General features: G+C 43.8%; 1 protein-coding gene across 2 annotated transcripts in view; it reads left to right on the forward strand.

The window, feature by feature from the left end:
* The first annotated feature begins 2,758 nt into the window (after window positions 1-2,758).
* The window catches only part of CIMIP2C (ciliary microtubule inner protein 2C), a 34,776-nt gene continuing 14,798 nt past the window's right edge, over window positions 2,759-22,736 (forward strand). The window contains exons 1-4 of one of the 2 annotated variants that reach the window (XM_060754770.2): window positions 2,768-3,048; window positions 5,597-5,870; window positions 13,870-13,982; window positions 15,934-16,535. In XM_060754770.2, coding sequence (XP_060610753.1) covers window positions 2,975-3,048; window positions 5,597-5,870; window positions 13,870-13,982; window positions 15,934-15,952 — 480 coding nt within the window. In that variant the 5' untranslated portion in view covers window positions 2,768-2,974 and the 3' untranslated portion in view covers window positions 15,953-16,535. Of the gene's footprint in view, window positions 3,049-5,596; window positions 5,871-13,869; window positions 13,983-15,933; window positions 16,536-22,736 lie in introns of those variants that run through there. The other variant, XM_067473025.1, reaches the window with a different exon arrangement.

Raw genomic sequence — 22,736 nt, forward strand, 5'->3', positions numbered from 1 at the left:
TTGGGCAACTAAAAGAACACTTCTGAAACTCTGCTGAATATATATATGTATGTATCGTATGCATGTATGTTTGGGTTGCTCTGAGTTTTCTGGGCTGTTTGGAGAAGGATGGGCCATGTATGATGGGACTTGCAGTACCTACACTCACTTCCTGACACCACTGTGACTCCCACCAATGATGGATCAGGACCACACTTGGCACACAGAGCCACCATGACCCACTCTACGTCCTGGTGTGGTTTGAAGGAGGATGGACCATGGATGATGGGACTTGTAGTGTCTTCACTGCCTTCTTGAGACCATTGCAACCCACACTAATGACTGATCAAGACCAAACTTGGCACACAGAACCTCCATGACCCACTCTATATCCTGGTGTGGTTTTCAGAAGGATGCACCATGGACGATAGGACTTGCAGTACCTCCACTCACTTCCTGAGACCATTGTGACCCGCACTACTGACTGATCAAGACCAAACTTGGCACACAGAACCTCCATGACCCACTCTATATCCTGGTGTGGTTTGAAGGAGGATGGACCATGGATGATGGGACTTGTAGTGTCTTCACTCGATTCTTGAGACCATTGCGACCCACACTAATGACTGATCAAGACCAAACTTGGCACACAGTCTCCATGACCCACTCTATATCCTGGTGTGGTTTGAAGGAGGATGGACCATGGATGTTGGGACTTGTAGTGTCTTCACTCACTTCTTGAGACCATTGCGACCCACACTAATGACTGATCAAGACCAAACTTGGCACACAGAGCCACCATGACCCACTCTACATCCTGGTGTGGTTTTCGGAAGGATGCACCATGGACGATGGGACTTGCAGTTCCTTCACTCACTTCCTGAGACCATTGTGACCCGCACTAATGATTGAACAAGACCAAACTTGGCACACAGAGTCCCCATTACCCACTCTACATCCTGGTGCGGTTTCAAGGATGGACCATGGACAATGGGACTTGCATATGGGAGTTGTAGTTCATCCAACTAACATTGGTTCTAGACTAAACTTGGAGCACTGACATACAATGTTTTTCTCAAATTACCTGGGCACCGCTGGGTCCCAAAGCTTGTGTGTGTGTGTGTGTGTGTATGTTATATATGTTTGTGCACTGGCATATATTTGACCCTAACAGATCAAAGACATATCTATCTACATACATCAGCTGAGAAACCTAATTGCCTTGCATGAATGCCATTTTCCCAAAAGGTTAGGATTATTATCTGCCAGATGCAAAAGGCCACCTTACTGGGATCTGCACGCATTATTCACCAATACATCACATAGTCCTAGACACTTGTATGTTGTATGTGTGACCCAATACAACAGCCAGCAGAGTGATCTTGTTTGCTGTACACTTATCTTGTTGTGTTTAATAATAATAATAATAACAATAATAATAGGAGCAGAGACCCCAGAGGCCATCCAGTCTAACCCCTTTTGCCATTGAGGAAAAGCACAATCAAAGCTCGCCCAACAGAAGGCCATCCAGTCTTTGTAATAGTAAAATAATAATAATAATATATGAGATAATATAGATCTCATTTGCTGTGACATACTGTGTTTTTGTGTCAGTAAAATAATAATAATAATAATAATAATAATAGCAGAAACCCCAGATACCATCTAGTCTAACTCCTTTTGCCATTGAGGAAAAGCACAATCAAAGCTCGCCCAACAGATGGCTGTCCAGTCTTTCTAATGGTAATAATAATATAATATAATATATGAGATAATATAGATCTCATTTCCTGTGACATACTGTGTTTTTGTGTCAATAATAATAATAGCAGAAACCCCAGAGGCCATCCAATCTAACCTCTTTTGCCACTGAGGAAAAGCACAATCAAAGCTCGCCCAACAGACGGCCATCCAGTCTTTGTAATGGTAATAATAATAATAATAATAATAAATGAGATAATATAGATCTCATTAGCTGTGACATACTGTGTTTTGTGTCAGTACAATAATAATAATAATAATAATAATAATAATAATAGCAGAAAACCCAGAGGCCATCCAGTCTAACTCCTTTTGCCATTGAGGAAAAGCATAATCAAAGCTTCCCCAAAAGATGGCCATCCAGTCTTTGTAATGGTAATAATATAATATAATGTATGAGATAATATAGATCTCATTTGCTGTGACATACTGTGTTTTTGTGTCAATAAAATAATAATAATAATAATAATATCAGAAACCTCAGAGGATATTCAGTCTTTGTAATGGTAAAAATAATATAATATAACAATAATACAATATATTATAATATATGAGATGATAAAGATCTAATTTGCTGTGACATACTGTGTTTTTGTGTCAGTAAAATAATAATAATAGCAGAAACTCCAGAGTCTATTTAGTCTAACCCCTTTTGCCATTGAGGAAAAGGACAATCAAAGCTCTCCCAACAGATGGCCATCCAGTCTTTGTAATGGTAATAATATAATGTAATATAATATATGAGATAATATAGACCTCACTTGCTGTGACATACTGTGTTTTTGTGTCAGTAAAATAATAATAATAATAATAATAATAATAATAATAATAATAATAATAATAATAATAATAATAGCAGAAACCTCAAAGGTTATCCAAAGCCTTTCTGTCATGCAGGAACAACACAAAAGCACTGAGAGAACCCGTCTGCGCCTGCGCAGCTCAAGCCACGCCCCTCTCCCGCCTCCCAAAGCACTGAGAGAACCCGTCTGCGCCTGCGCAGCTCAAGCCACGCCCCTCTCCCTCCTCCCAAAGCACTGAGAGAACCCGTCTGCGCCTGCGCGGCTCAAGCCACGCCCCTCTTCCCCTCTCTCCCTGCCTACATGGCTTGCCTCGTCGCCATGGCGACGGCTTTGTGACCACCGCGGCCTACCTAGGCAGAAACTAGGCCTCACTTGAATCCCCGGCCTCGCTTGAGTTGTCCAAGCCGGCAGGGTGTGCTCTTGCTTCCGCCATGGCCACGCGCAGCGCGGGGACGCTTTTGACGCAGAACAACATGATCTACGTGCCTCCAGGGCTCATGCCTGGGTCGGTGGGGGTGGCATTGAGGTGGTGGTAGTGGTGGTGGGGGTCCCAGCTTCACAAAATGGTTTAGGAAGGCGAATGAGTTCTTTATTTACATATTCTTGAAAGGAAAAGATGTCAAAGAACAGAAGGGAAGAAAGGGAAATCGATGTGGAGGGGTCAGGGTGGGAATTAGCACTCTGCACATGCTCAGAGGAAGGCAGAGTCTGAGAATATTGCTTGCTTTGGGGCTGAGGTGCATCTACACCAGGCATGGTCCAACTTGGGCCTTCCCTCCAGGCAGAGGCGGCCCTAGGTAATTTTCAATGGTAAGCAAACAGTATTTTGGCGCCCGCCCCCCAACCAATCACTGATATATATAATCTGTTCATCGTGGGAGTTCTGTGTGCCATATTTGGTTCAATTCCATCACTGGTGGAGTTCAGAATGCTCTTTGATTGTAGGTGAACTATACATCCCAGTAACTACACTTGCCGCACTTGCTCCCTTGCCTGGCCCGCTTTGGGTCCGGAGGCGTGCCTGAAGAACCAAAAGTCACCTCTTCTCCTGATTTTCTCCTCAGCCATTGGGACCAAGAGAGAGAGAGAGAGAGAGAGGTGGAGATGCCCACCTTTCCTGAAGGTAGGCGCAAAAACAAAGGAGGGAGCGGAGGTGGGAGATACCTCCAGCCGGAGGGGCTCTCTCTCTCTCTCTCTCTCTTGGTCCCAATGGCTGAAGAGAAAGTCAGGAGAAGAGGCGACTTTTGGTGCACACGCTGGGGTCTTCAGACACGCCTCCGGACCCGAAGCGGGCCAGGTGCGGGGGCTCCGTCCCTTGGCCCACCCACGGATTGGGGAGAGGAGAGGAGGCGGGTGGAGTGCCGGGGATCGGGAAAGGGAGCCGGTCATGGGGAAGGGATCGAATGTGGAGAACGATTGAGCGCCGGCTCTGTTCACGCACCCAGTGGCCGTGTGGAGCAGGAACGAGAGGGGCTAGGCGAGGCTCAAGGGCCCGGTCCCTTTGGGAAGAGGATCGCCCGGCAGCGAGGCAAGAAAGCTGAGGCTCCCCCCGGACTGCTAGGGCTGTTGTGAGCTGAGGGGGCGCTCCTCAAGTGGCGGTCGAGGGGTATTTACAGAGCCACCTCTGCGCCCCTGGCAAAAAAAGAGTGTTCTGCGACCGCTTACTTCGCATAATGGACGAGCCGCCCCTGCCTCCAGGTGTTTTGGACTTCAACTCCCTCCATTCCCAACAGCCTCAGGCCCTTTCCTTTTCACCCTCAGCCGCTTAAGCGACTTTGGTTTCCTCGATGTTTAATGACAGGTCAAGCTTCTCGTATGCTTCTGCAAAAGTGTTTAGAGTGGCTTGTAGGTCTTCTTCTGAATGTACACAGACAACGTTGTAATGTATTTTTTATTTTTTGGCTTTTTAAGTCTCATCTTAACCCAGAATTCCATACAGCAGACAATCAAGTGCCAATTAACACCTCCCAAACAAAGGATGCCCCTGGGAAACAACAACCAGGCATTGCAGCTGCAAGGCTACTCAATGCTAATCAAACTGGCTAATTGCAACATTCATACTTGCTTCAACACACAAGGGTTCTTTTTCCCAACCTCAGTATTCCAAAGATATATATATACACACACACACACACTAGCCGTCCCCTGCCACACATTGCTGTGGCCCACATGGGGGTTCTGTGTGGGAGGTTTGGCCCAATTCGATCATTGGTGAGGTTCAGAATGCCCTGTGATTATAGGTGAACTATAAAACCCAGCAACTACAACTCCCAAATGTCAAGATTCTATTTTCCCCAAACTCCACCAGTGTTCACATTTGGGCATATTGAGTATTCTTGTAGAGTTTGGTCCAGATCCACCATGGTTTGAGTCCACAGTGCTCTCTGGATGTAGGTGAACTACAACTCCAAAACCAAAGGACACTGCCCACCAAACCCTTCCAGTATTTTCTGTTGGTCATGGGAGAACTGTGTGCCAAGTTTGGTTCAATTCCATCCTTGATGGGGTTCAGAATGCTCTTTGTAGGTGAACTATAAATCCTAGCAACTACAACTCCCAAATGACAAAAGCAATTTTTTTGAGTGAAGGACATACATTGGGTTGTTAGGTGTCTTATGTCCAAATTTGGTGTCAATTTGGCCCGGGGGTTTTTGAGTTCTGTGAATACCACAAACGAACATTACATTATATATATATATATATATATATATATATATATATATATATGCACTTGCCTCATTTCCAACAGACATCTAAACAAACCTCTGCCATAGATGCAGGTGAAACATCAGGAGAGAATGCTATTGGAACATGGCCAGGCAGCCCAGAAAACTCACAGCAACCCAGTGATTTTGGTCATGAAAGTATTTGACAACACCTGGCTACACTGGTTTCCTTTTGACTCTGGCTTTGAAACCCTTCCTTCCTTCTTTCCTTCCTTCCAAGATGCAGCTCAAAAAACTCACAGCAACCTGGTGATTCTGGCCACGAAAGCCTTTGACAACACAATAATGGATTCCTTTATCCCCCTTTCTTCTTCTCTTTGTCTCTAGGTACCGCGGGCATGTCCCCAATGTGACATTCTCCTTTGGCGACACATACGGCAACGCCACCATGAAATACTTCCAGGATTTCCGGAGCAAGGCCTTGGATGCCAGCGGCACTCCTTATGCAAAAGCGGGGCAGTTCCCCACGCTTTTCTCCCGGGATCCAGGTCTGGTCCTGTGTGCGAGGACCGAGGGCTGGGACCGGTGGCACCACACTCCTGTGTACTCCCGCTTCAACTTGGATTTCAATCGCTCGGAGGAGCTCAAGGAGTTTTACAAGGTACGAGGGATATTTCCGGACATGTTGGGTGTATCTACAGTGCAGGAATAGGTAAACTTAGGCCTTCTCTTCAGGTGTTTTGGACTTCAGCTCCCAAAATTGTTTGCCCATGCCTGGCTTAGTGTCAAACATCAGGCCTATTAGTGGTCACTTGAGCATCCAATATCATTGCAAAGTGTCTTCGGTGAAAATATGATGTGAGAATAAAATGTATTATTATTATTATTATTGACACGAAAGCACAGTATGTCATAGCAAACGAGATCTCTATACTGGATTTTATATCAAAAAATCAAAAGTCGAACACTTGTAAGTGTCTAGGACTGTGTGATGTATTTCCAAATGATGTGCGCAGATCCAAGTCAGGTGGCCTTTTGCAGTTGACAGATCGTGATTGTTGTTGTTGTATTGGATCACATGTTGGACCCTTCCCAAGTGTCTAGGACTGTGTGATGTGTCGGCGAATAATGTGTGCAGATCCCAGTAAGGTGACCTTTTGCAGCTGGCAGATGGTAATTTTTTCTGTGCCGATTGTGTGCCAAGGTCTTTAGGCGCTGCACCCAGTGTGCCGATCACCACTGGGACCACCTTGACTGGCTTGTGCCAGAGTCTTTGCAGTTCGATCTTTAAATCGTGTCAGCTTTTCCAGTTGTTTCTCTTCAATCCTGCTATTATTATTATTATTATTATTATTATTATTATTATTATTTTCATACAAAACTTACCTATGAAAGTAGTAATTCTGCTTTGGATTTCTGCACTGATTTCTTGCTACATTCCTATGTCAAGCATTTGTATGTATTCTATATTGCGTGTAATTTTAAGCATGAATTTTAAACTCATGTCCTTTGCTTATTCTCTGTTTTGTGTATTTTAGTATGTATTTTATAGAAATACGTTTTAACATGCATCTTTTATAATGTTATGTGCTTTAATTATTCTGTAACCTACCTCGAACCATGAGGGGAAGCGGGTAAAAAATAAAATTATTATCATCATCATCATTAAAAGAGCACTGTGCTCATGCACTCGCTGGCTCACTCAGTGCTCTCCCCATTCCTCTCTATGAGCAGGCTCTGTTTCCCACGTAACTTCCATTGACACCAGCTGAGTGCCCTGAACATTCTGGTTTTAATTTTTAACAGGTTTCTATCATAATATATCTAGGTTGCTGTGAATTTTCCAGGCTGTCTGTCCATGTTCCAGAAGCATTCTCTCCTGACATTTTGCAGGCATCCTCAGAGGTTGAGGGGTTTGTTGGAAACTAGTCAAGGGAGGTTTATATATCTGTGGAATAATGTCCAGGATGGGAGAAAGAATTCTTCTTTGCTTGAGGCAACTGTGAATGTTGTAAATGGCCACCTTGATTAGCATATAATGGCCTTGCAGCTTTGAAGCTTGGCTGGTTGCTGCTTGGGAGAATTCTTTGTTGGGAGGTGTTAGATGGCACTGGTTGATTCTTGTCTGGAAGTTCCCCTGCTTTTTGAGTGTTGCTCTTTATTTACTGTCCTGATTTTAGTTGCTGGTAGCCAGATTTTGTTCATTTTCTGTTGAAATTGTCCACATTCTAGTGGAGTTCAGTGGCTCCTCTGTGTAGTCTGACATGGTGGTTGTTGGAGTGGTCCAGCATTTCTGTGCTCACAAATAATATGCTGTGTCTAGATTGGTTCATCAGGTGCTCTGCTATGGCTGATTTCTCTGGTTGAGTTAGTTTGCAGTGCCTTTCATGTTCCTTGATGCGTGTCTGGGAAATGCTGCTGCGTTTGGTGGTCCCCATATAGACTTGTCCACAGCTGCACGGTATACAGTAGACTCCTGCAGAGGTGAGAGGATTCCTTTTGTCCTTTGTTGAACAGAGCATTTGTTGGATTTTCTTAGTGTATCTGTAGATAGTTTGTATGTTGTGTTTCCTCATCAGCTTCCATCTGCGGTCGATGGTTCCCTTGAGGTATGTCAAGAACCCTCTGGGTGGATCTTTGTCTTCACTCTCGTGGCTTTTTCTCAGTCTTGCAGCTCTTCTGATGCCTGTGGTGGAGTCTCCATTGGCCTGTAAAGCCCAGTTTAGGTGGTTCCACTTGTCTTGGAGGAAGTGGGCTTCGCAGATTCCTTTTGCACGCTCTATCAGGGCTTTAATTGTGCTTCTTTTTTGACTGGGATGATGGTTGGTGTTTTTATGTAGGTATCTATCCATGTGTGTAGGTTTTCTGTAAACTGTGTGGCCCAATTATTGATAATATATCCCAATTATTGATAATATATCTCTATTTATATACAGACAGTCCCCGATGATGATGATGATGATGATGATGATGATGATGATGTATGGATTGTTGATGTCGTAATCCCAGGTGATAGCAGGATTGCAGAGAAACAACTGGAAAAGATGACACGATATGAGGATTTAAAGATCGAACTGCAAAAACTCTGGCACAAGCCAGTCAAAGTGGTCCCAGTGGTGATCAATGGCTTCTCTTTGTAATCTGACATGGTGGTTGTGAGAGTGGTCCAGCATTTCTGTGTTCTCAAATAAAATGCTGTGTCCAGGTTGGTTCATCAGGTGCTCTGCTATGGATGACTTCTCTGGTTGAAGGAGTCTGCAGTGCCTTTCATGTTCCCAGTAGTGATCGGCACACTGGGTGCAGTACCTGAAGACCTTGGCCTACACTTAAACACAATCAGCACTGACAAGATTACCATCTGCAAGCTGCAAAAGGCCACCTAACTGGGATCTGCACACATTATTTGCCAATACATCACACAGTCGGACACTTGGGAAGTGTCCAACGTGTGATCCAATACAACAGCCAGTTGAGTGTCTACTGTGGACTCATCTTGTTGTGTTTCAAATAATAATAATAATAATAATAATAATAATAATAATAATAACTACTACTACTACTACTACTACTTTATTTTTATACTCTGCCAACCATCTCCCCAAGGGGACTCAGTGCAGCTTACAAGGGGCAAGCCCAAAAATTACAAATAGAACACAACCAGTTTAAAAAAATCAGATAAAATATTAAAACAATCCCAATTGTAAACAACATCAAAACAATATGGCTGAGAAAAAGACCATAGCTGAGGTTCAGGCTATAACAAAATAGGAACTGCAGGTTTGTTCTTAAGTAGCATTTGTATGTAAGTTGGAATAGTTACAAGATGTATCTGCTCCAACTCACAAAAAGAAATCACCTTAAGAACAAACCCACAGAACCTATCTTCTTCACTTGGGGACTGTCTGTATTAGCACTGGATAGTATAGAGAAGGATAAACAGTCCTGTGTTCAATGTATTGTCGAAGGCTTTCATGGCTGGAATCACTAGGTTCTTGTGGTTTTTTTGTGGCCATGTTCTAGAGGCATTTCTCCTGACGTTTCGCCTGCATCTATGGCAAGCATCCTCAGAGGTAGTGAGGTCTCTTGGAACTACCTCTAAGGATGCTTGCCACAGATGCAGGCAAAACATCAGGAGAAATGCCTCTAGAACATGGCCCTATAGCCCGAAAAAACCCACGAGAACCTAGTCCTGTGTTGTTTGTCAGTACATCTACACTGTCTGTGATTTGCTTTGCCGCCTCCGCATTGCTCACCGCTTTGCAGATCAATAAGAGGCACAATAGGAATATTTTATTTAAAATCAACAAGTTATGTAGTTCTCTAACTTCCTTCAAAACAAGTTGAAACCACCCAGCCCTGTCATTCCTTCCTCCTGGCTGAAGCCATAGCACTAATGGGTACCGGTGGGTGCTGTCAATATCTGTGGGATTTATTATTATCCTTGTAATGCTCTGGGAGGACAACTGAACAAGCAAATAAATTGCCTCCTTGTTAGCAAAATAAGGAGGTTTCATTTGTGACAGTAGGGGAGAATGATGCTTATTTTCCAACCTCTGGCTCTCACACAATGAATTTTATTTCATTTTGTTTTTTGCACACTGTGCCTCTGCACAGTACCGCTTCTTCGTCATCCAGCCGTGGGCTTTCTCTCCTCTTTTCTTGGGGATTTCTTTCATATTTTGTAAAAAAGGATGAACCAAATGGAAGGTGGAAAGTGTATTGTCAAAGGCTTTCATGGCCGGAATCACTGGGTTGTTGTAGGTTTTTTGGGGCTATATGGCCATGTTCTAGAGGCATTCTCTCCTGACATTTTACCTGCATCTATGGCAAGCATCCTCAGAGGTTGTGAGGACTCTTGGAACTAGGAAAATGGATTTATATATCTGTGGAATGTACAGGGTGGGACAAAGGACTCTTGTCTGTTGAAGCTAGGTGTGAATGTTTCAACTGACCACCTTGATTAACATTTAATGGCCTGACTGTGCCTGGGGGGAATCTTTTGTTGAGAGTGATTTGATGTCAGGCCATTAAATGCTAAACAATTACCATGCAGATGTGGACAAGAAGTCTCCATAGGGACCACCAAACGCAGCAGCATTGCCCAGACACGACTGACCACCTTGATTAGCATTTGATGGCCTGGCAGTGCTTGGGGCCGTCTTTTGTTGAGAGGTGATTAGATGTCCTTGATTGTTTCATCTCTGTTGCTTTGCTGTTGTAATTTTTGAGTTTTTAAATACTGGTAGCCAGATTTTGTTCATTTTCATGGTTTCTTCCTTTCTGTTGAAATTGTCCACATGCTTCTTGTGGATTTCAATGTCTTCTCTGTGTAGTCTGACATGGTGGTTGTTAGACTGGTCCAGCATTTCTGTGTTCTCCAATAATATGCTGTGTTGAGGTTGGTTCATCAGGTGCTCTGGGACATCTAATCATCTCTCAACAAAAGATTGCCCCAGACACTGCCAGGCCATCAAATGCTAATCAAGGTAGTCAGTTGAAACATTCACACCTAGCTCCAACAGACAAGAGTTCTTTGTCCCACCCTGGTCATTCCACAGATATATAAACCTATTTTCCTAGTTCCAACAGACCTCACTACCTCTGAGGATGCTTGCCATAGATGCAGGCGAAACGTCAGGAGAGAATGCCTCTAGAACATGGCCATATAGCCCGAAAAAACCTACAACAACCCGGAAGGTGGAAAGTTTTACCAAGAGCGTATCTATACCAGGTATGGGCAAACTGTTGAATGAATGCAGTTTGGCACCACTTTTATCTGCCAAGGCTCAATTCTATGGAATCCTGGGAGTTGTAGTTTGCACTGTTTGGTAAAGAAGGCCAAAGACTTTGTAAAACTCCCAAGATTCCATAGCGGTGAGCCATGGCAGTTCAAGTGTTGTCAAACTGTATTCATTCTGCAGTGTTGGTACGCCCTATGACTTTGGTATCAATGGCTTTCCCTCAAACCAAAGGCCCCACTGTAATAATATTTTAACCTTGGCGTGTATAAAGAAGTGTACGACATCAATCTTGCCACTGGCACCAATATAACGAAATGAGCAGTTATCTAACACCAAGTATCTCACCAATATAAAGTATATACTATAATATATCCCACAGCTGAACACCACTGTAAAGGATTATATGTATTATCACACTACTGGACAATAGTATGGTAGCGAGATGATGTTAGAGGTGTGTAATGGTAGAGTGAACACTGCTCTCAGTCTTCTTTTGGTTTAATGCTGCCACCAACCCAAGATGTCTTAGGATTTTTTAAAATGAGATTTTGAGGTAAACTTTTCCCCTTCTGCCAACACAGCTCTCCCCTTAGCTCCCCAAATGACTGTTTGGATAAGAGACCTTTCTGTGGTATTAGGAGGTTAAAGAGGCTGTAATTATCACAAAGGATTACTGATAGATTGGGGAACGATTGAGGCCTTTTTGAAAGTTAAATAGGAAAAGATTTATTTATAAAAACAGAAAACTAACTTCTTCTTCTGAGAGGCACAAAATGCTTGACTTATTACAAAAATGTACTATAGCTTGATGTTTGCTTGAAAAGAGTTTCTTCACTTAGTTACATCCAGAGCTAATCAAACAGATATAGCCACTGGTTACAAAAAAATCCCTCATTCTACTTCAGAGAAATAGTAATGAGTCACTGACTAACCTAACCTAGGCAGTCCCCTGAGTTATCAGCTAACTCTTCCCAGAGTTCTTCTAGTTAACTAACTCAGTCTAGAGAGCTAATCCCTTCCCTTGTGCTATCTCCCACAAGAAATAAAGTAGCTGTCTGACCCTTCCTGTCAGCTAATCAGACACAGACGCTCTCTCTCTGAAAACCCAGTTTCAAAAACACTTCTTCTTCCACCAGCTCCCAACTCTCTTCTCTCTCAGAAGCTGAAAACTTTTTCCCTCCCAAGACTTGGCTCCTCCTCCTCTGCTCTAGCCAATCCCAGGAGACCTCCAACTCCTCCCATCTTCTATCTACCCTCCCTCAAGATGGCTGCTTTACTGGCAGACACTCTCAAAATGGAGGTTTGCCCTACTGTCTTCCCAGGCTTCTATTCTGGGCTATTAGGTAAGAGTCCTTACAGTGTGCTTTTGTGGTGTGAATTTCGATCTGTATCGCCTGTAAAACACTATATGAGAGAGAAGACAAGTAGATAAAGATCCAAACTGCTAGGTTATGCTGTCTTCATATTGCAAAGGCCAAAGAATGATAAGATTGGAAGAGATGCATGCAGGAAAAGCACAACAAAAGCACTACTGACAGATGGCCATCCGCCTGGCTATCCTCCTGTGGAACTCACTCCCCAGGGAAATTAGTCATCTTCATCCTTCCTCACCTTTAGAAAAAAGTTTAAAATGTGGATGGGGGACCAGGCCTTCGGGTAATTAAGCAGACAATGACAATAACAATGTTGACAATGTCTTGGAAATGGATTATGGATAAGTTTGATGGAGCATCTAACCACAGTTTTTGGCTAATAATGGCCACCAGAGTGGTAATTCTTAGTAGATTTTAATTGTATTGTTTTAATGTTTTTAACTATTTATAATTATTGACTGTTTTTATTATGTATATATTGAGGCATCGAATTGCCTCAATATATACATATTCACTTCCCAAGGACATCAGGAATGCCCCAATTCTGGCAGTCTTTAGGAGGAGCCTGAAAACGTGGTTGTTCCAGTGTGCCTTCCCAGAATAATGAATTCTCAGCATTGTGCCCTCCAAATGCACTTTACACTGATTTAGGATTGTTATACGCTCCCACTAACGCTTCATCTCTCCTACCTTATTCATACCTAGCATTATTTTAAACTTTAATTACATTTGGCCCAGCCATAGATTTTAATTGTGTGTTGTATTATTGGCATCGTATATTGCTTTTTTGTTTATGAGTTTTATTTAATTTGTTTTACTGTTGTTGTTATTGCTTGTATTGATGTATTGTGGGCTCGGCCTCATGTAAGCCGCACTGAGTCCCTTGGGGAGATGGTAGCGGGGTATAAATAAAGATTATTATTATTATTATTATTGCTGCCAATTGGAAGCCGCCCTGAGTCTCTCTCCCCCCCCCCCCCCCCCGGGTGGGGGGTTGAGAAGGGCAGGGTGCAATTATTCTAAATAAATAAATAAATAAAATCCAGGCTGAGCTTAAAGACCTCAGAGTAAGTAGGCTCCACCACATTTGATGCAGCTTAGAATTGCATTAGCCATTTTTGATGCTGCATCACACTGCTGACTCATTATTTAGCTTCTAGTCTACTAAGACTCCTGGATCACTTTCTCATGGACTGTTTCCAAGCCAGGTGTGTCTCTCGTCCTGTATCTGTGCATTTCATTGTTATTGCCTAAGTGTATTGCTGAAGTGCTGTTCTACGCCAGCTTCTCTCCTGTTTAATGTATCGTCGAAGGCTTTCATGGCCGGAATCACTGGGTTGTTCTAGGTTTTTCGGGCTGTATGGCCATGTTCTAGAGGCATTCTCTCCTGACATTTCATCTTCATCTATGGCAAGCATCCTCAGAGTTTGTGAGGTCTTTTGGAACTAGGAAAATTGGGTTTATATATCTGTGGAATGTCCAGGGTGGGACAAAGAACTCTTGTCTGTTGCAGCTAGGTGTGAATGTTTGTTTTTGCAACCCACAGCAATCCCAGAGGCATCGCCAACATTATCTGGACAAGACGGGGACGATGCATCGGGTGCCCTACTTCATCATCCCAGTGAAGGAGAGGGACAGATACCCTCACCCTCTGGATCTGTGAGTCTTTGGGGCAAATGCTTGGGTGGGGAGAAAGGTTTCAGAATCCCACTTTGCCATGAAAACATCTTGGCATCTCTTGAATTGTTGTTCCTCTATTCTACAGCATCCTAGGATTTGTAGTGTGAACTAAAGCAGAAGTGCAGTAACACCCCATTATGTCAGCTCCACTGGTTGTCAGTCTGGTACCAAGCACAATTCAAAGTGTTGGCTTTAGCCTAGAAAGCGCAACACAGTCCTAGCCCAGCTTACCTGTCTGAACCTATCTCCCCCTATGAACCATCTTGGAGATTAAGGTCATAGAATCATAGAATCATAGAATCATAGAATCAAAGAGTTGGAAGAGACCTCATGGGCCATCCAGTCCAACCCCATTCTGCCAAGAAGCAGGAATATTGCCTTCAAATCACCCCTGACAGATGGCCATCCAGCCTCTGTTTAAAAGCTTCCAAAGAGGGAGCCTCCACCACACTCCGGGGCAGAGAGTTCCACTGCTGAATGGCTCCCACAGTCAGGAAGTTCATGTTCAGATGGAATCTCCTTTCTTGTAGTTTGAAGCCATTGTTCCTTGTCCTAATCTCCAAGGAGGCAGAAAACAAGCTTGCTCCCTCCTCCCTGTGGCTTCCTCTCACATATTTATACATGGCTATCATATCTCCTCTCAGCCTTCTCTTCTTCAGGCTAAACATGCCCAGCTCCTTTAGCCGCTCCTCATAGGGCTTGTTCTCCAGACCCTTGATCATTTGAGTCGCCCTCCTCTGGACACATTCCAGCTTGTCAATATCTCTCTTGAATTGTGGTGCCCAGAATCGGACACAATATTCCAGTGTGGTCTAACCAAAGCAGAATAGAGCATGGGGAGCATGAGTTCCCTAGATCTAGACACTAGGCTCCTCTTGATGCAGGCCAAAATCCCATTGGCTTTTTTGCTACCACATCACATTGTTGGCTCATGTTTAACTTGTTGTCCACGAGGACTCCAAGATCTCTTTCACACGTCCTGCTCTCGAGCCAGGCATTGTCCCCCATTCTGTATCTTTGCATTTCATTTTTTCTGCCAAAGTGGAGTATCTTGCATTTGTCACTGTTGAACTTCATTTTGTTAGTTTTGGCCCATCATCTCTCTAATCTGTCAGGATCATTTTGAGTCCTGCTCCTGTCCTCTGGAGTATTGGCTATCCCTCCCAATTTGGTCCCGTCTGCAAACCTGATGATCATGATGATCATGGTCATCCGGGATGGCCCTGCTCTTTGTCTCACCTCCTTTGCAGGTGCAACTGGTGGAGACGAGAGGCAGGGCCTTCTTAGTGGTGGCCCCTCAGCTGTGGAACTCCTTCCCCAATGACAGTAGATCAGCCCTCTCCCTCCTAGCCTACAGAAGAAAGGTAAAAATTGGTTGTGGGATCAGGCCCTTGGAGATTAGTGCAATGCAATTAACAGATATGGAATATATGGAATGACTATGGAACGACTACAACTATGGATGGTGTGATTTTAATATAGAATCTAACGTTTTACAATGTTTTAATTTTAATCTAATTTTTTTTTTTGGAATTTGTATGTGTTTTAAGGCATTGTATACTTGCCTTTATGTAAGCTGCCTTGAGTCCCTTTCAGGGTAGAAAAAGGTGGGGTATAAATAGAGTAAATAAATAAGTAAATAAATAAATCTGATACGGGATAACAACCATTTGAGAGGAAGTGGGAAGTTTGCAGTTTGTTTTCTTTCTATGGATGCATCTACAACAGGCATGGGCAAACTTCGGCCCTCCGGGTGCTTTGGACTTCAACTCCCGCAATTCCTAACAGCCTACCGGCTGTTAGGAATTGCAGGAGTAGAACTCCAAAGCACCCAGAGGGCCGAAGTTTGCCCATGCCTGCCTTAGCTCATGCCTTTTTCTGTTCTGTTGTTCTTATTTGAAGTTTATGTTTCCTCTGTATTTTGTCGTAGGTCTGATTCCTTTTTCTAAGCACATTTTCCTCTAAAAAAAATACCCCAAACGACCCAGAAAATCCACTTCTTGGTCCTTTCTTCATCCTGACTTTCTCCCAAAGATGTCAAGGGGATGCTGTGGTGCTTTGTGATTGAACTGCGGTCTGGATCCCACTCTGAGGTTGGGTTTGTTGGTGCCAAAGAACAAAGGAGGAGTTGTTTGGCAACCGAAGAAGGGCAATTTCTGCGTGGGATTGTTGTCAGGAGTATGGATCCTGCCGAGTTTATTTTTCATATCCTGTATGATTTTGCTTGCAGTGACTATGTATTGTTATGCACTGGGTGGTGGGTTTTGATATTCTGGTGTTTGCTTCCATTTAGCTGGAGAATTGCATTTCTGTTTCTATCATTACCCGTTTTTACAAATGATGTTCCATTTAAATGATAAGCAAAAAGACCTGTCAATCATAGAATCATAGATTTGGAAGAGACCCTTTAAGGCAGCGTTTCTCAACCTGGGGGTCGGGACCCCTGGGGTGTAAGAGGGGTCGCCAAGACCATCAGAAAACACAATATTTTCTATTGGGGGTTATGTGTGGGAAGTTTGACCCAATTCTATTGTAGGTGGGGTTCAGAATGCTCTTTAATTAGAGGTGAACTATAAATCCCAGTAACTACAATTCCCAAATGTCAAGGTCTACCTCACTACCTCTGACGATGGAGAGAATGCCTCTAGACCATGGCCACATACCCCGAAAAAACCTACAACAACCCAGTCAAGGTCTATTTCCCCCAAACTCCACCAGTGTTTATATTTGGGCGTATTGAGTATTCGTGGTCCAGATCCATCATTGTTTGAGTCCACAGTGCTTCTAGATATAGGTGAACTACAACTCCAAAACTCAAGGTCAGTGCCCACCAAACCCTCCTAGTGTTTTCAGGTGAGTCCTGTGTGCCAAGTTTGGTACAATTATGTCGTTGGTGGAATTATGGCCTTATCTAGCTGAGTTCTGTGATCGGAGATTCCATCAAGCTTGTCCATAGTCCATTACCATACCAATTGTCTTCATTGGCATCTATATAAATACAAATGTAATGTACGTTTGTGGGATGAACAGAACTCAAAAGCCACTGGACGCATTGACACCAAATTTGGACACAAGACACCTAACAATCCAATGTGTGTGCTTCACTCAAAATAAATGATTTTGTCAATTGGGAGTTGTAGTTGCTGGGATTTATAGTTAACCTACAATCAAGGAGCATTCCGAACCCCACCAACGATGGAATTGGGCAAACATCCCACACAGTACCCCCATAGCCAACAGAAAATAGTGTTTTCTGGTGGTTTTTGGTGGCTCTTCTGACATTCCCCCCCCCCCCCCCCCGGGTCTTGACTTCCCAGGTTGAGAAATGCTGCCTTAAGGCCATCCAGTCCAACTCCCTTCACCAGGACAAGAAAACATAATCAAAGCCCTCCTGACAAAGGGCCATCCAGCCATTCACACACACACACACACACATATGACAGATGCAGTATCAAAGATTTGAAAGGGACCCCTAAAGAAGGACAATGATATGTTGCATGTTCCAGGGTGGGCAAACCAGACACTCTCCCCATCAACACTGGCAAAGAAACAGCAAGAAATAGTGTTTACCCACAAGCATCAAGACATTACATATATTAGAAACCAACACGTTCTCATTACTTTAATTTCCAGATCAACAGACTGGGCCACAGCAACGCGTGGCAGGGGACCACTAGTTCATTATATTTATCCATGACAGAGTTAGTGATGGAGGGTTTCCCAATACAGTGGTTTTGTTTATAGACACTTGAGGAGTTTAAGATGGAGAAAAACCATTTTAATTCATAACAGTTAAAGCAGAGTTTGAAAACATAGATCATTTATAGCTGTAGCTGTAAAAGGGAGGCATTAACAGCACATAGTTCCAAGGTCATTCTCATGAGAGATCTGGTATGAAGAGGTATATGCAGGAAGAACCGGTGTTGTATGTTTCCAGACTGAATGAATATTTGAATTGAAGTGTGCACTTATTCATTCTTCAGACCTAACAATGCCAATTGAGCGGTGAACCACTCTTACATAACTTTTCCACTCTTTGAGAGCTTTGTTTCCTGAACTGGAGAGAGTCAGGATTTGATTTCGCATTGATAAATGCAATGGTCAAAAGGTCTGCAAGCCGAATTTAATGCTTAAGGAGCTGTGGGTGGTTTAGCTTGGAGAAGATTGAGAGAATGGGACATGAGAGCCATCTAAAGATAGGTAGGTAGGTAGATTGATTGATCAGGAGGACTGCTGGGAGATGCAGTCCAAGAATAGGTAGAGAAGGAAGAAAGAAGAGAAAGAGGAAGGGAAAGAAAAGGTGGCGGGGAAGGAAGGGAAGAAGAAGAGAAGGAAGGAAGGAAGGAAGGAAGGAAGGAAGGAAGGAAAGAGGGAGATACAGTCCAAGAATAGGTAGAGAAGGAAGAAAGAAGAGAAAGAGGAAGGGAAAGAAAAGGTGACGGGGAAGGAAGGGAAGAAGAAGAGAAGAGAAGGAAAGAAGGAAGGAAGGAAAGAGGGAGATACAGTCCAAGAATAGGTAGAGAAGGAAGAAAGAAGAGAAAGAGGAAGGGAAAGAAAAGGTGACGGGGAAGGAAGGGAAGAAGAAGAGAAGAGAAGAGAAGAGAAGAGAAGAGAAGAGAAGAGAAGGAAGGAAGGAAGGAAGGAAGGAAGGAAGGAAGGAAGGAAGGAAAGGGAGATACAGTCCAAGAATAGGTAGAGAAGGAAGAAAGAAGAGAAAGAGGAAGGGAAAGAAAAGGTGGCGGGGAAGGAAGGGAAGAAGAAGAGAAGGAAGGAAGGAAGGAAGGAAGGAAGGAAGGAAGGAAGGAAAGAGGGAGATACAGTCCAAGAATAGGTAGAGAAGGAAGAAAGAAGAGAAAGAGGAAGGGAAAGAAAAGGTGGCGGGGAAGGAAGGGAAGAAGAAGAGAAGGAAGGAAGGAAGGAAGGAAGGAAGGAAGGAAGGAAGGAAGGAAGGAAAGAGGGAGGGAGGGAGGGAAGGAGAGAAAGAAAGAAGAGAAAGAGGGAGGAAAGGTTGGCCACAGCAACTCGTGGTGGATACAGCTAATATATAATAAATAGGCTGGCTCTCACACACAGGGCCACAAAAAACAAGGGCTATAAAGTCCTTGTTTTTTGTCTGGAGACTGTAACCATCCTCCACAGCAGTTCCTGGACTTCTGAGGATGCCGGCCATAGATGCAGGCAAAACGTGAGGAGAGAATGCTTCTGAAACATGGCCAGACAGGCCAAAAAACTTCCAGCAACCTAGTTCCAGTAGGGACGGTATTCCAGCTTCCGGCCACCAGGCAAACAAAAACTTTGCTAGGTCTTATTTTCAGGAGAGGCCTTATATTAGCAAAAGCTCTACTAGGTCTTATTTTCAGGGAATGCCTTATTTTTGGAGAAACAGGGTAGATTAGATAGCTAGATAGCTAGATAGATAAATAGATAGCTAGATAGATGATAGATAGATAGATAGATAGATAGATAGATAGATAGATAGATAGACTATCCACTTCTCTAAGTGAGAGAAATGGGGAAATGATCTTCAGAGGGGTAGCCATTAAAACGACAGCTCCTTTTTAGAAGCACAGTCAGATAGTGGGTAACAGGGAAGAACTCCATTCTTTGCCTTCTTCAAGTGGAAAATATTCAGGTGGGAGGCATCTTATTCCCTATACAATATCCAGATGCACTAAAAAGTAAAAACAAAAGCCCCAAAACTAACAGTCTTTGCACTAAATTCCTTACTGAATGTGTTTCCCTTCAATTACAGAAAACACACACTACGAATAACACATATGCTTCCAAATGCACACTTGGCAACTACCTTTCAAGACACTATTAATGTATAAGCACCAAGACTAAACTGCACTAGACACTTAACAGCTAAGATACCTTGCAACCGCCACGAAAAGACACGTAAAATGCTCCAGTCCAAACAACGAATTCTCTGTGGAAAATGGAGGGTCGTCTGTCAGGAGGGCTTGGGTTGTGCATCCTTGTAAGGCAGAAAAAAGTTGGTCTGGATGGCCTTCTGAGGTCCCTTCCAACTCTAGGATTAGATGTGAAAATTCCATATGCACTTTTAATTGTTACGGTATTATTTGATGTTGTTACAAATGTTAATTGGCTCAAAATGGTGGTGCAAATGTATTGTACTCTACCCAGTTCTTAATTAAAATGGGAAGAACGTGGTTGTTGTTGTTTGTTACTGTGTTGGGTTCTTCTTGAAGATAAAGCCTCACAAGTGGCCCTGTCCCCCGCAGCCCTGTGTAAGTCTTGCATTCAGGGGATTTTTATATGCAAGTAAGTATGTCAGTATGAAGTAGCCCAAGAAAGGAGGAAAGCAAAAGGAAACAGAGATAAGGCGAGATATGCCCAGTTAAATGCGCAATTCCAGAGGTTAGCCAGAAGAGATAAGGAACTATTTTTAAATAAGCAATGCATGGAAGTGGAAGAAGACAACAGAATAGGAAGGACAAGAGACCTCTTCCAGAAAATTAGAAACATTGGAGGTAAATTTCAGGCAAAAATTGGTATGATAAGAAACAAAGATGACAGGGACCTAAAAGAAGCTGAAGAGATCAAGAGAAGGTGGCAAGACTATACAGAAGATCTGTATAGGAAGGATAATAATATCGAGGATAGTTTTGACGGTGTGGTGAATGAATTAGAACCAGACATCCTGAGGAGTGAGGTGGAATGGGCCTTAAAAAGCATTGCTAACAACAAAGCAGCAGGAGACGACGGGATCCCAGCTGAACTGTTTAAAATCTTCAAAGAGGATGCTGTCAAGCTGATGCATGCCATATGCCAGCAAATATGGAAAACACAAGAACGGCCATCAGACTGGAAAAAATCAACTTATATCCCCATACCAAAAAAGGGAAATGTGAAAGACTGCTCAAACTTCCGTACAGTGGCCCTTATTTCTCATGCCAGGAAGGGAATGCTCAAGATCCTGCAAGGAAGACTCCAGCAATACATGGAGAGAGAGTTTCCAGATGTTCAAGCTGGGTTTAGAAAAGGCAGAGGAACGAGAGACCAGATTGCCAATATCCGCTGGAGAATGGAGAAAGGCAGGGAGTTTCAGATAAACATCTATTTCTGCTTCATTGACTACTCTAAGGCCTTTGACTATGTGGATCATCATAAATTGTGGCAAGTTCTTGGTGGGATGGGCATCCCAAGCCCCCTTCCCTCTCTCCTGAGGAATCTGGACAAGGACCAAGGAGCAACAGTCAGAACTGACCACGGAACAGGAGACTGGTTCAAGATTGGGAAAGGCGTACGGCAAGGCTGCATCCTCTCACCCAACCTTTTTAACTTGTATGCAGAACACATCATGCGAGGATGTGCGGGGCTTGATGAATGCAAAGCTGGGGTGAAAATGGCTGGAAGAAACATCAACAACCTCAGATATGCAGATGACACCACTCTGATGGCCGAAAGCGAGGAGGAGCTGAGGAGCCTTCTAATCAAGGTGAAAGAAGAGAGCGCAAAAGCCGGGTTGCAGCTAAATATCAAAAAAACCAAGATTATGGCAACAAGAATGATTGACAACTGGAAAATAGAGGGAGAAAATGTGGAGGCCGTGACAGACTTTGTATTTCTAGGCGCAAAGATGAGTGCAGATGCAGACGGTGGCCAGGAAATCAGAAGATGCTTCCTTCTTGGGAGGAGAGCAATGTCCAGTCTCGATAAAATAGTCAAGAGTAGAGACATCCCACTGGCAACGAAGATCCGCCTAGTCAAAGCCATGGTATTCCCTGTAGTAACCTACGGATGTGAGAGCTGGACCTTAGGGAAGGAAGGCTGAGCGAAGGAAGAGAGATGCTTTTGAGCTGTGGTGTTGGAGGAAAGTTCTGAGAGTGCCTTGGACTGCGAGAAGATCCAACCAGTCCATCCTCCAGGAAATCAAACCCGACTGCTCATTGGAGGGAAGGAGACTAGAGACAAAGCTGAAGTCTTTTGGCCACATCATGAGGAGACAGCAAAGTCTAGAGAAGACAATTATGCTAGGGAAAGTGGAAGGCAAAAGGAAGAGGGGCCGACCAAGGGCAAGATGGATGGATGGCATCCTTGAAGTGACTGGACCGACCTTGAAGGAGCCGGGGGTGGTGACGGCTCTGGCGTGGGCTGGTCCATGAGGTCACGAAGAGTCAGAGACGACTGAATGAATGAACAACAAAGTATGTCAGTGGGGCACCCAGGTGGCACAGCAGGTTAAACCGCTGAGCTGCTGAACTTGCTTACCAAAAGTTCGAATCTGGGGAGTGGGGTGGGCTCCCACTGTTAGTCCCAGCTTCTGCCAACCTAGCAGTTTGAAAACATGCAAATGTGAGTAAATCAATAGGTACCGCTTTGGCAGGAAGGTAATGGTGCTCCATGCAGTTATGCTGGCCACATGACCTTGGAGGTGTCTACGGACAACGCTGGCTTTTTGGTTTAGAAATGGAGATGAGCACCAACCCCCAGAATCAGACTCAACTAGACTTAATGTCAAGAGGAAACCTTTGCCTTTGCCTCTTTAAGCATATCAACGTGTTGTTCTGTGGCTCCAAGTCATTTCCAGCTTGTAGCAGTTCTTCAAAGGCAAACCTATCACAGGGTTTTATTGGCGAGATTGGTTCAGAAGGGGTTTGCCTCTGAGGCTGAGAAAGAGTGGCTTTTCCAAAGTCATCCAGGCAGAGTGAACAATGGGCAGATCTATGGTGGAGTTTCCTTCACACTCTCTCAACCTTGCTTGACTCA

This window comes from Anolis sagrei, chromosome 1 (genome assembly GCF_037176765.1).
Source record: "Anolis sagrei isolate rAnoSag1 chromosome 1, rAnoSag1.mat, whole genome shotgun sequence".
NCBI classification, from domain to species: Eukaryota; Metazoa; Chordata; class Lepidosauria; order Squamata; family Dactyloidae; genus Anolis; species Anolis sagrei.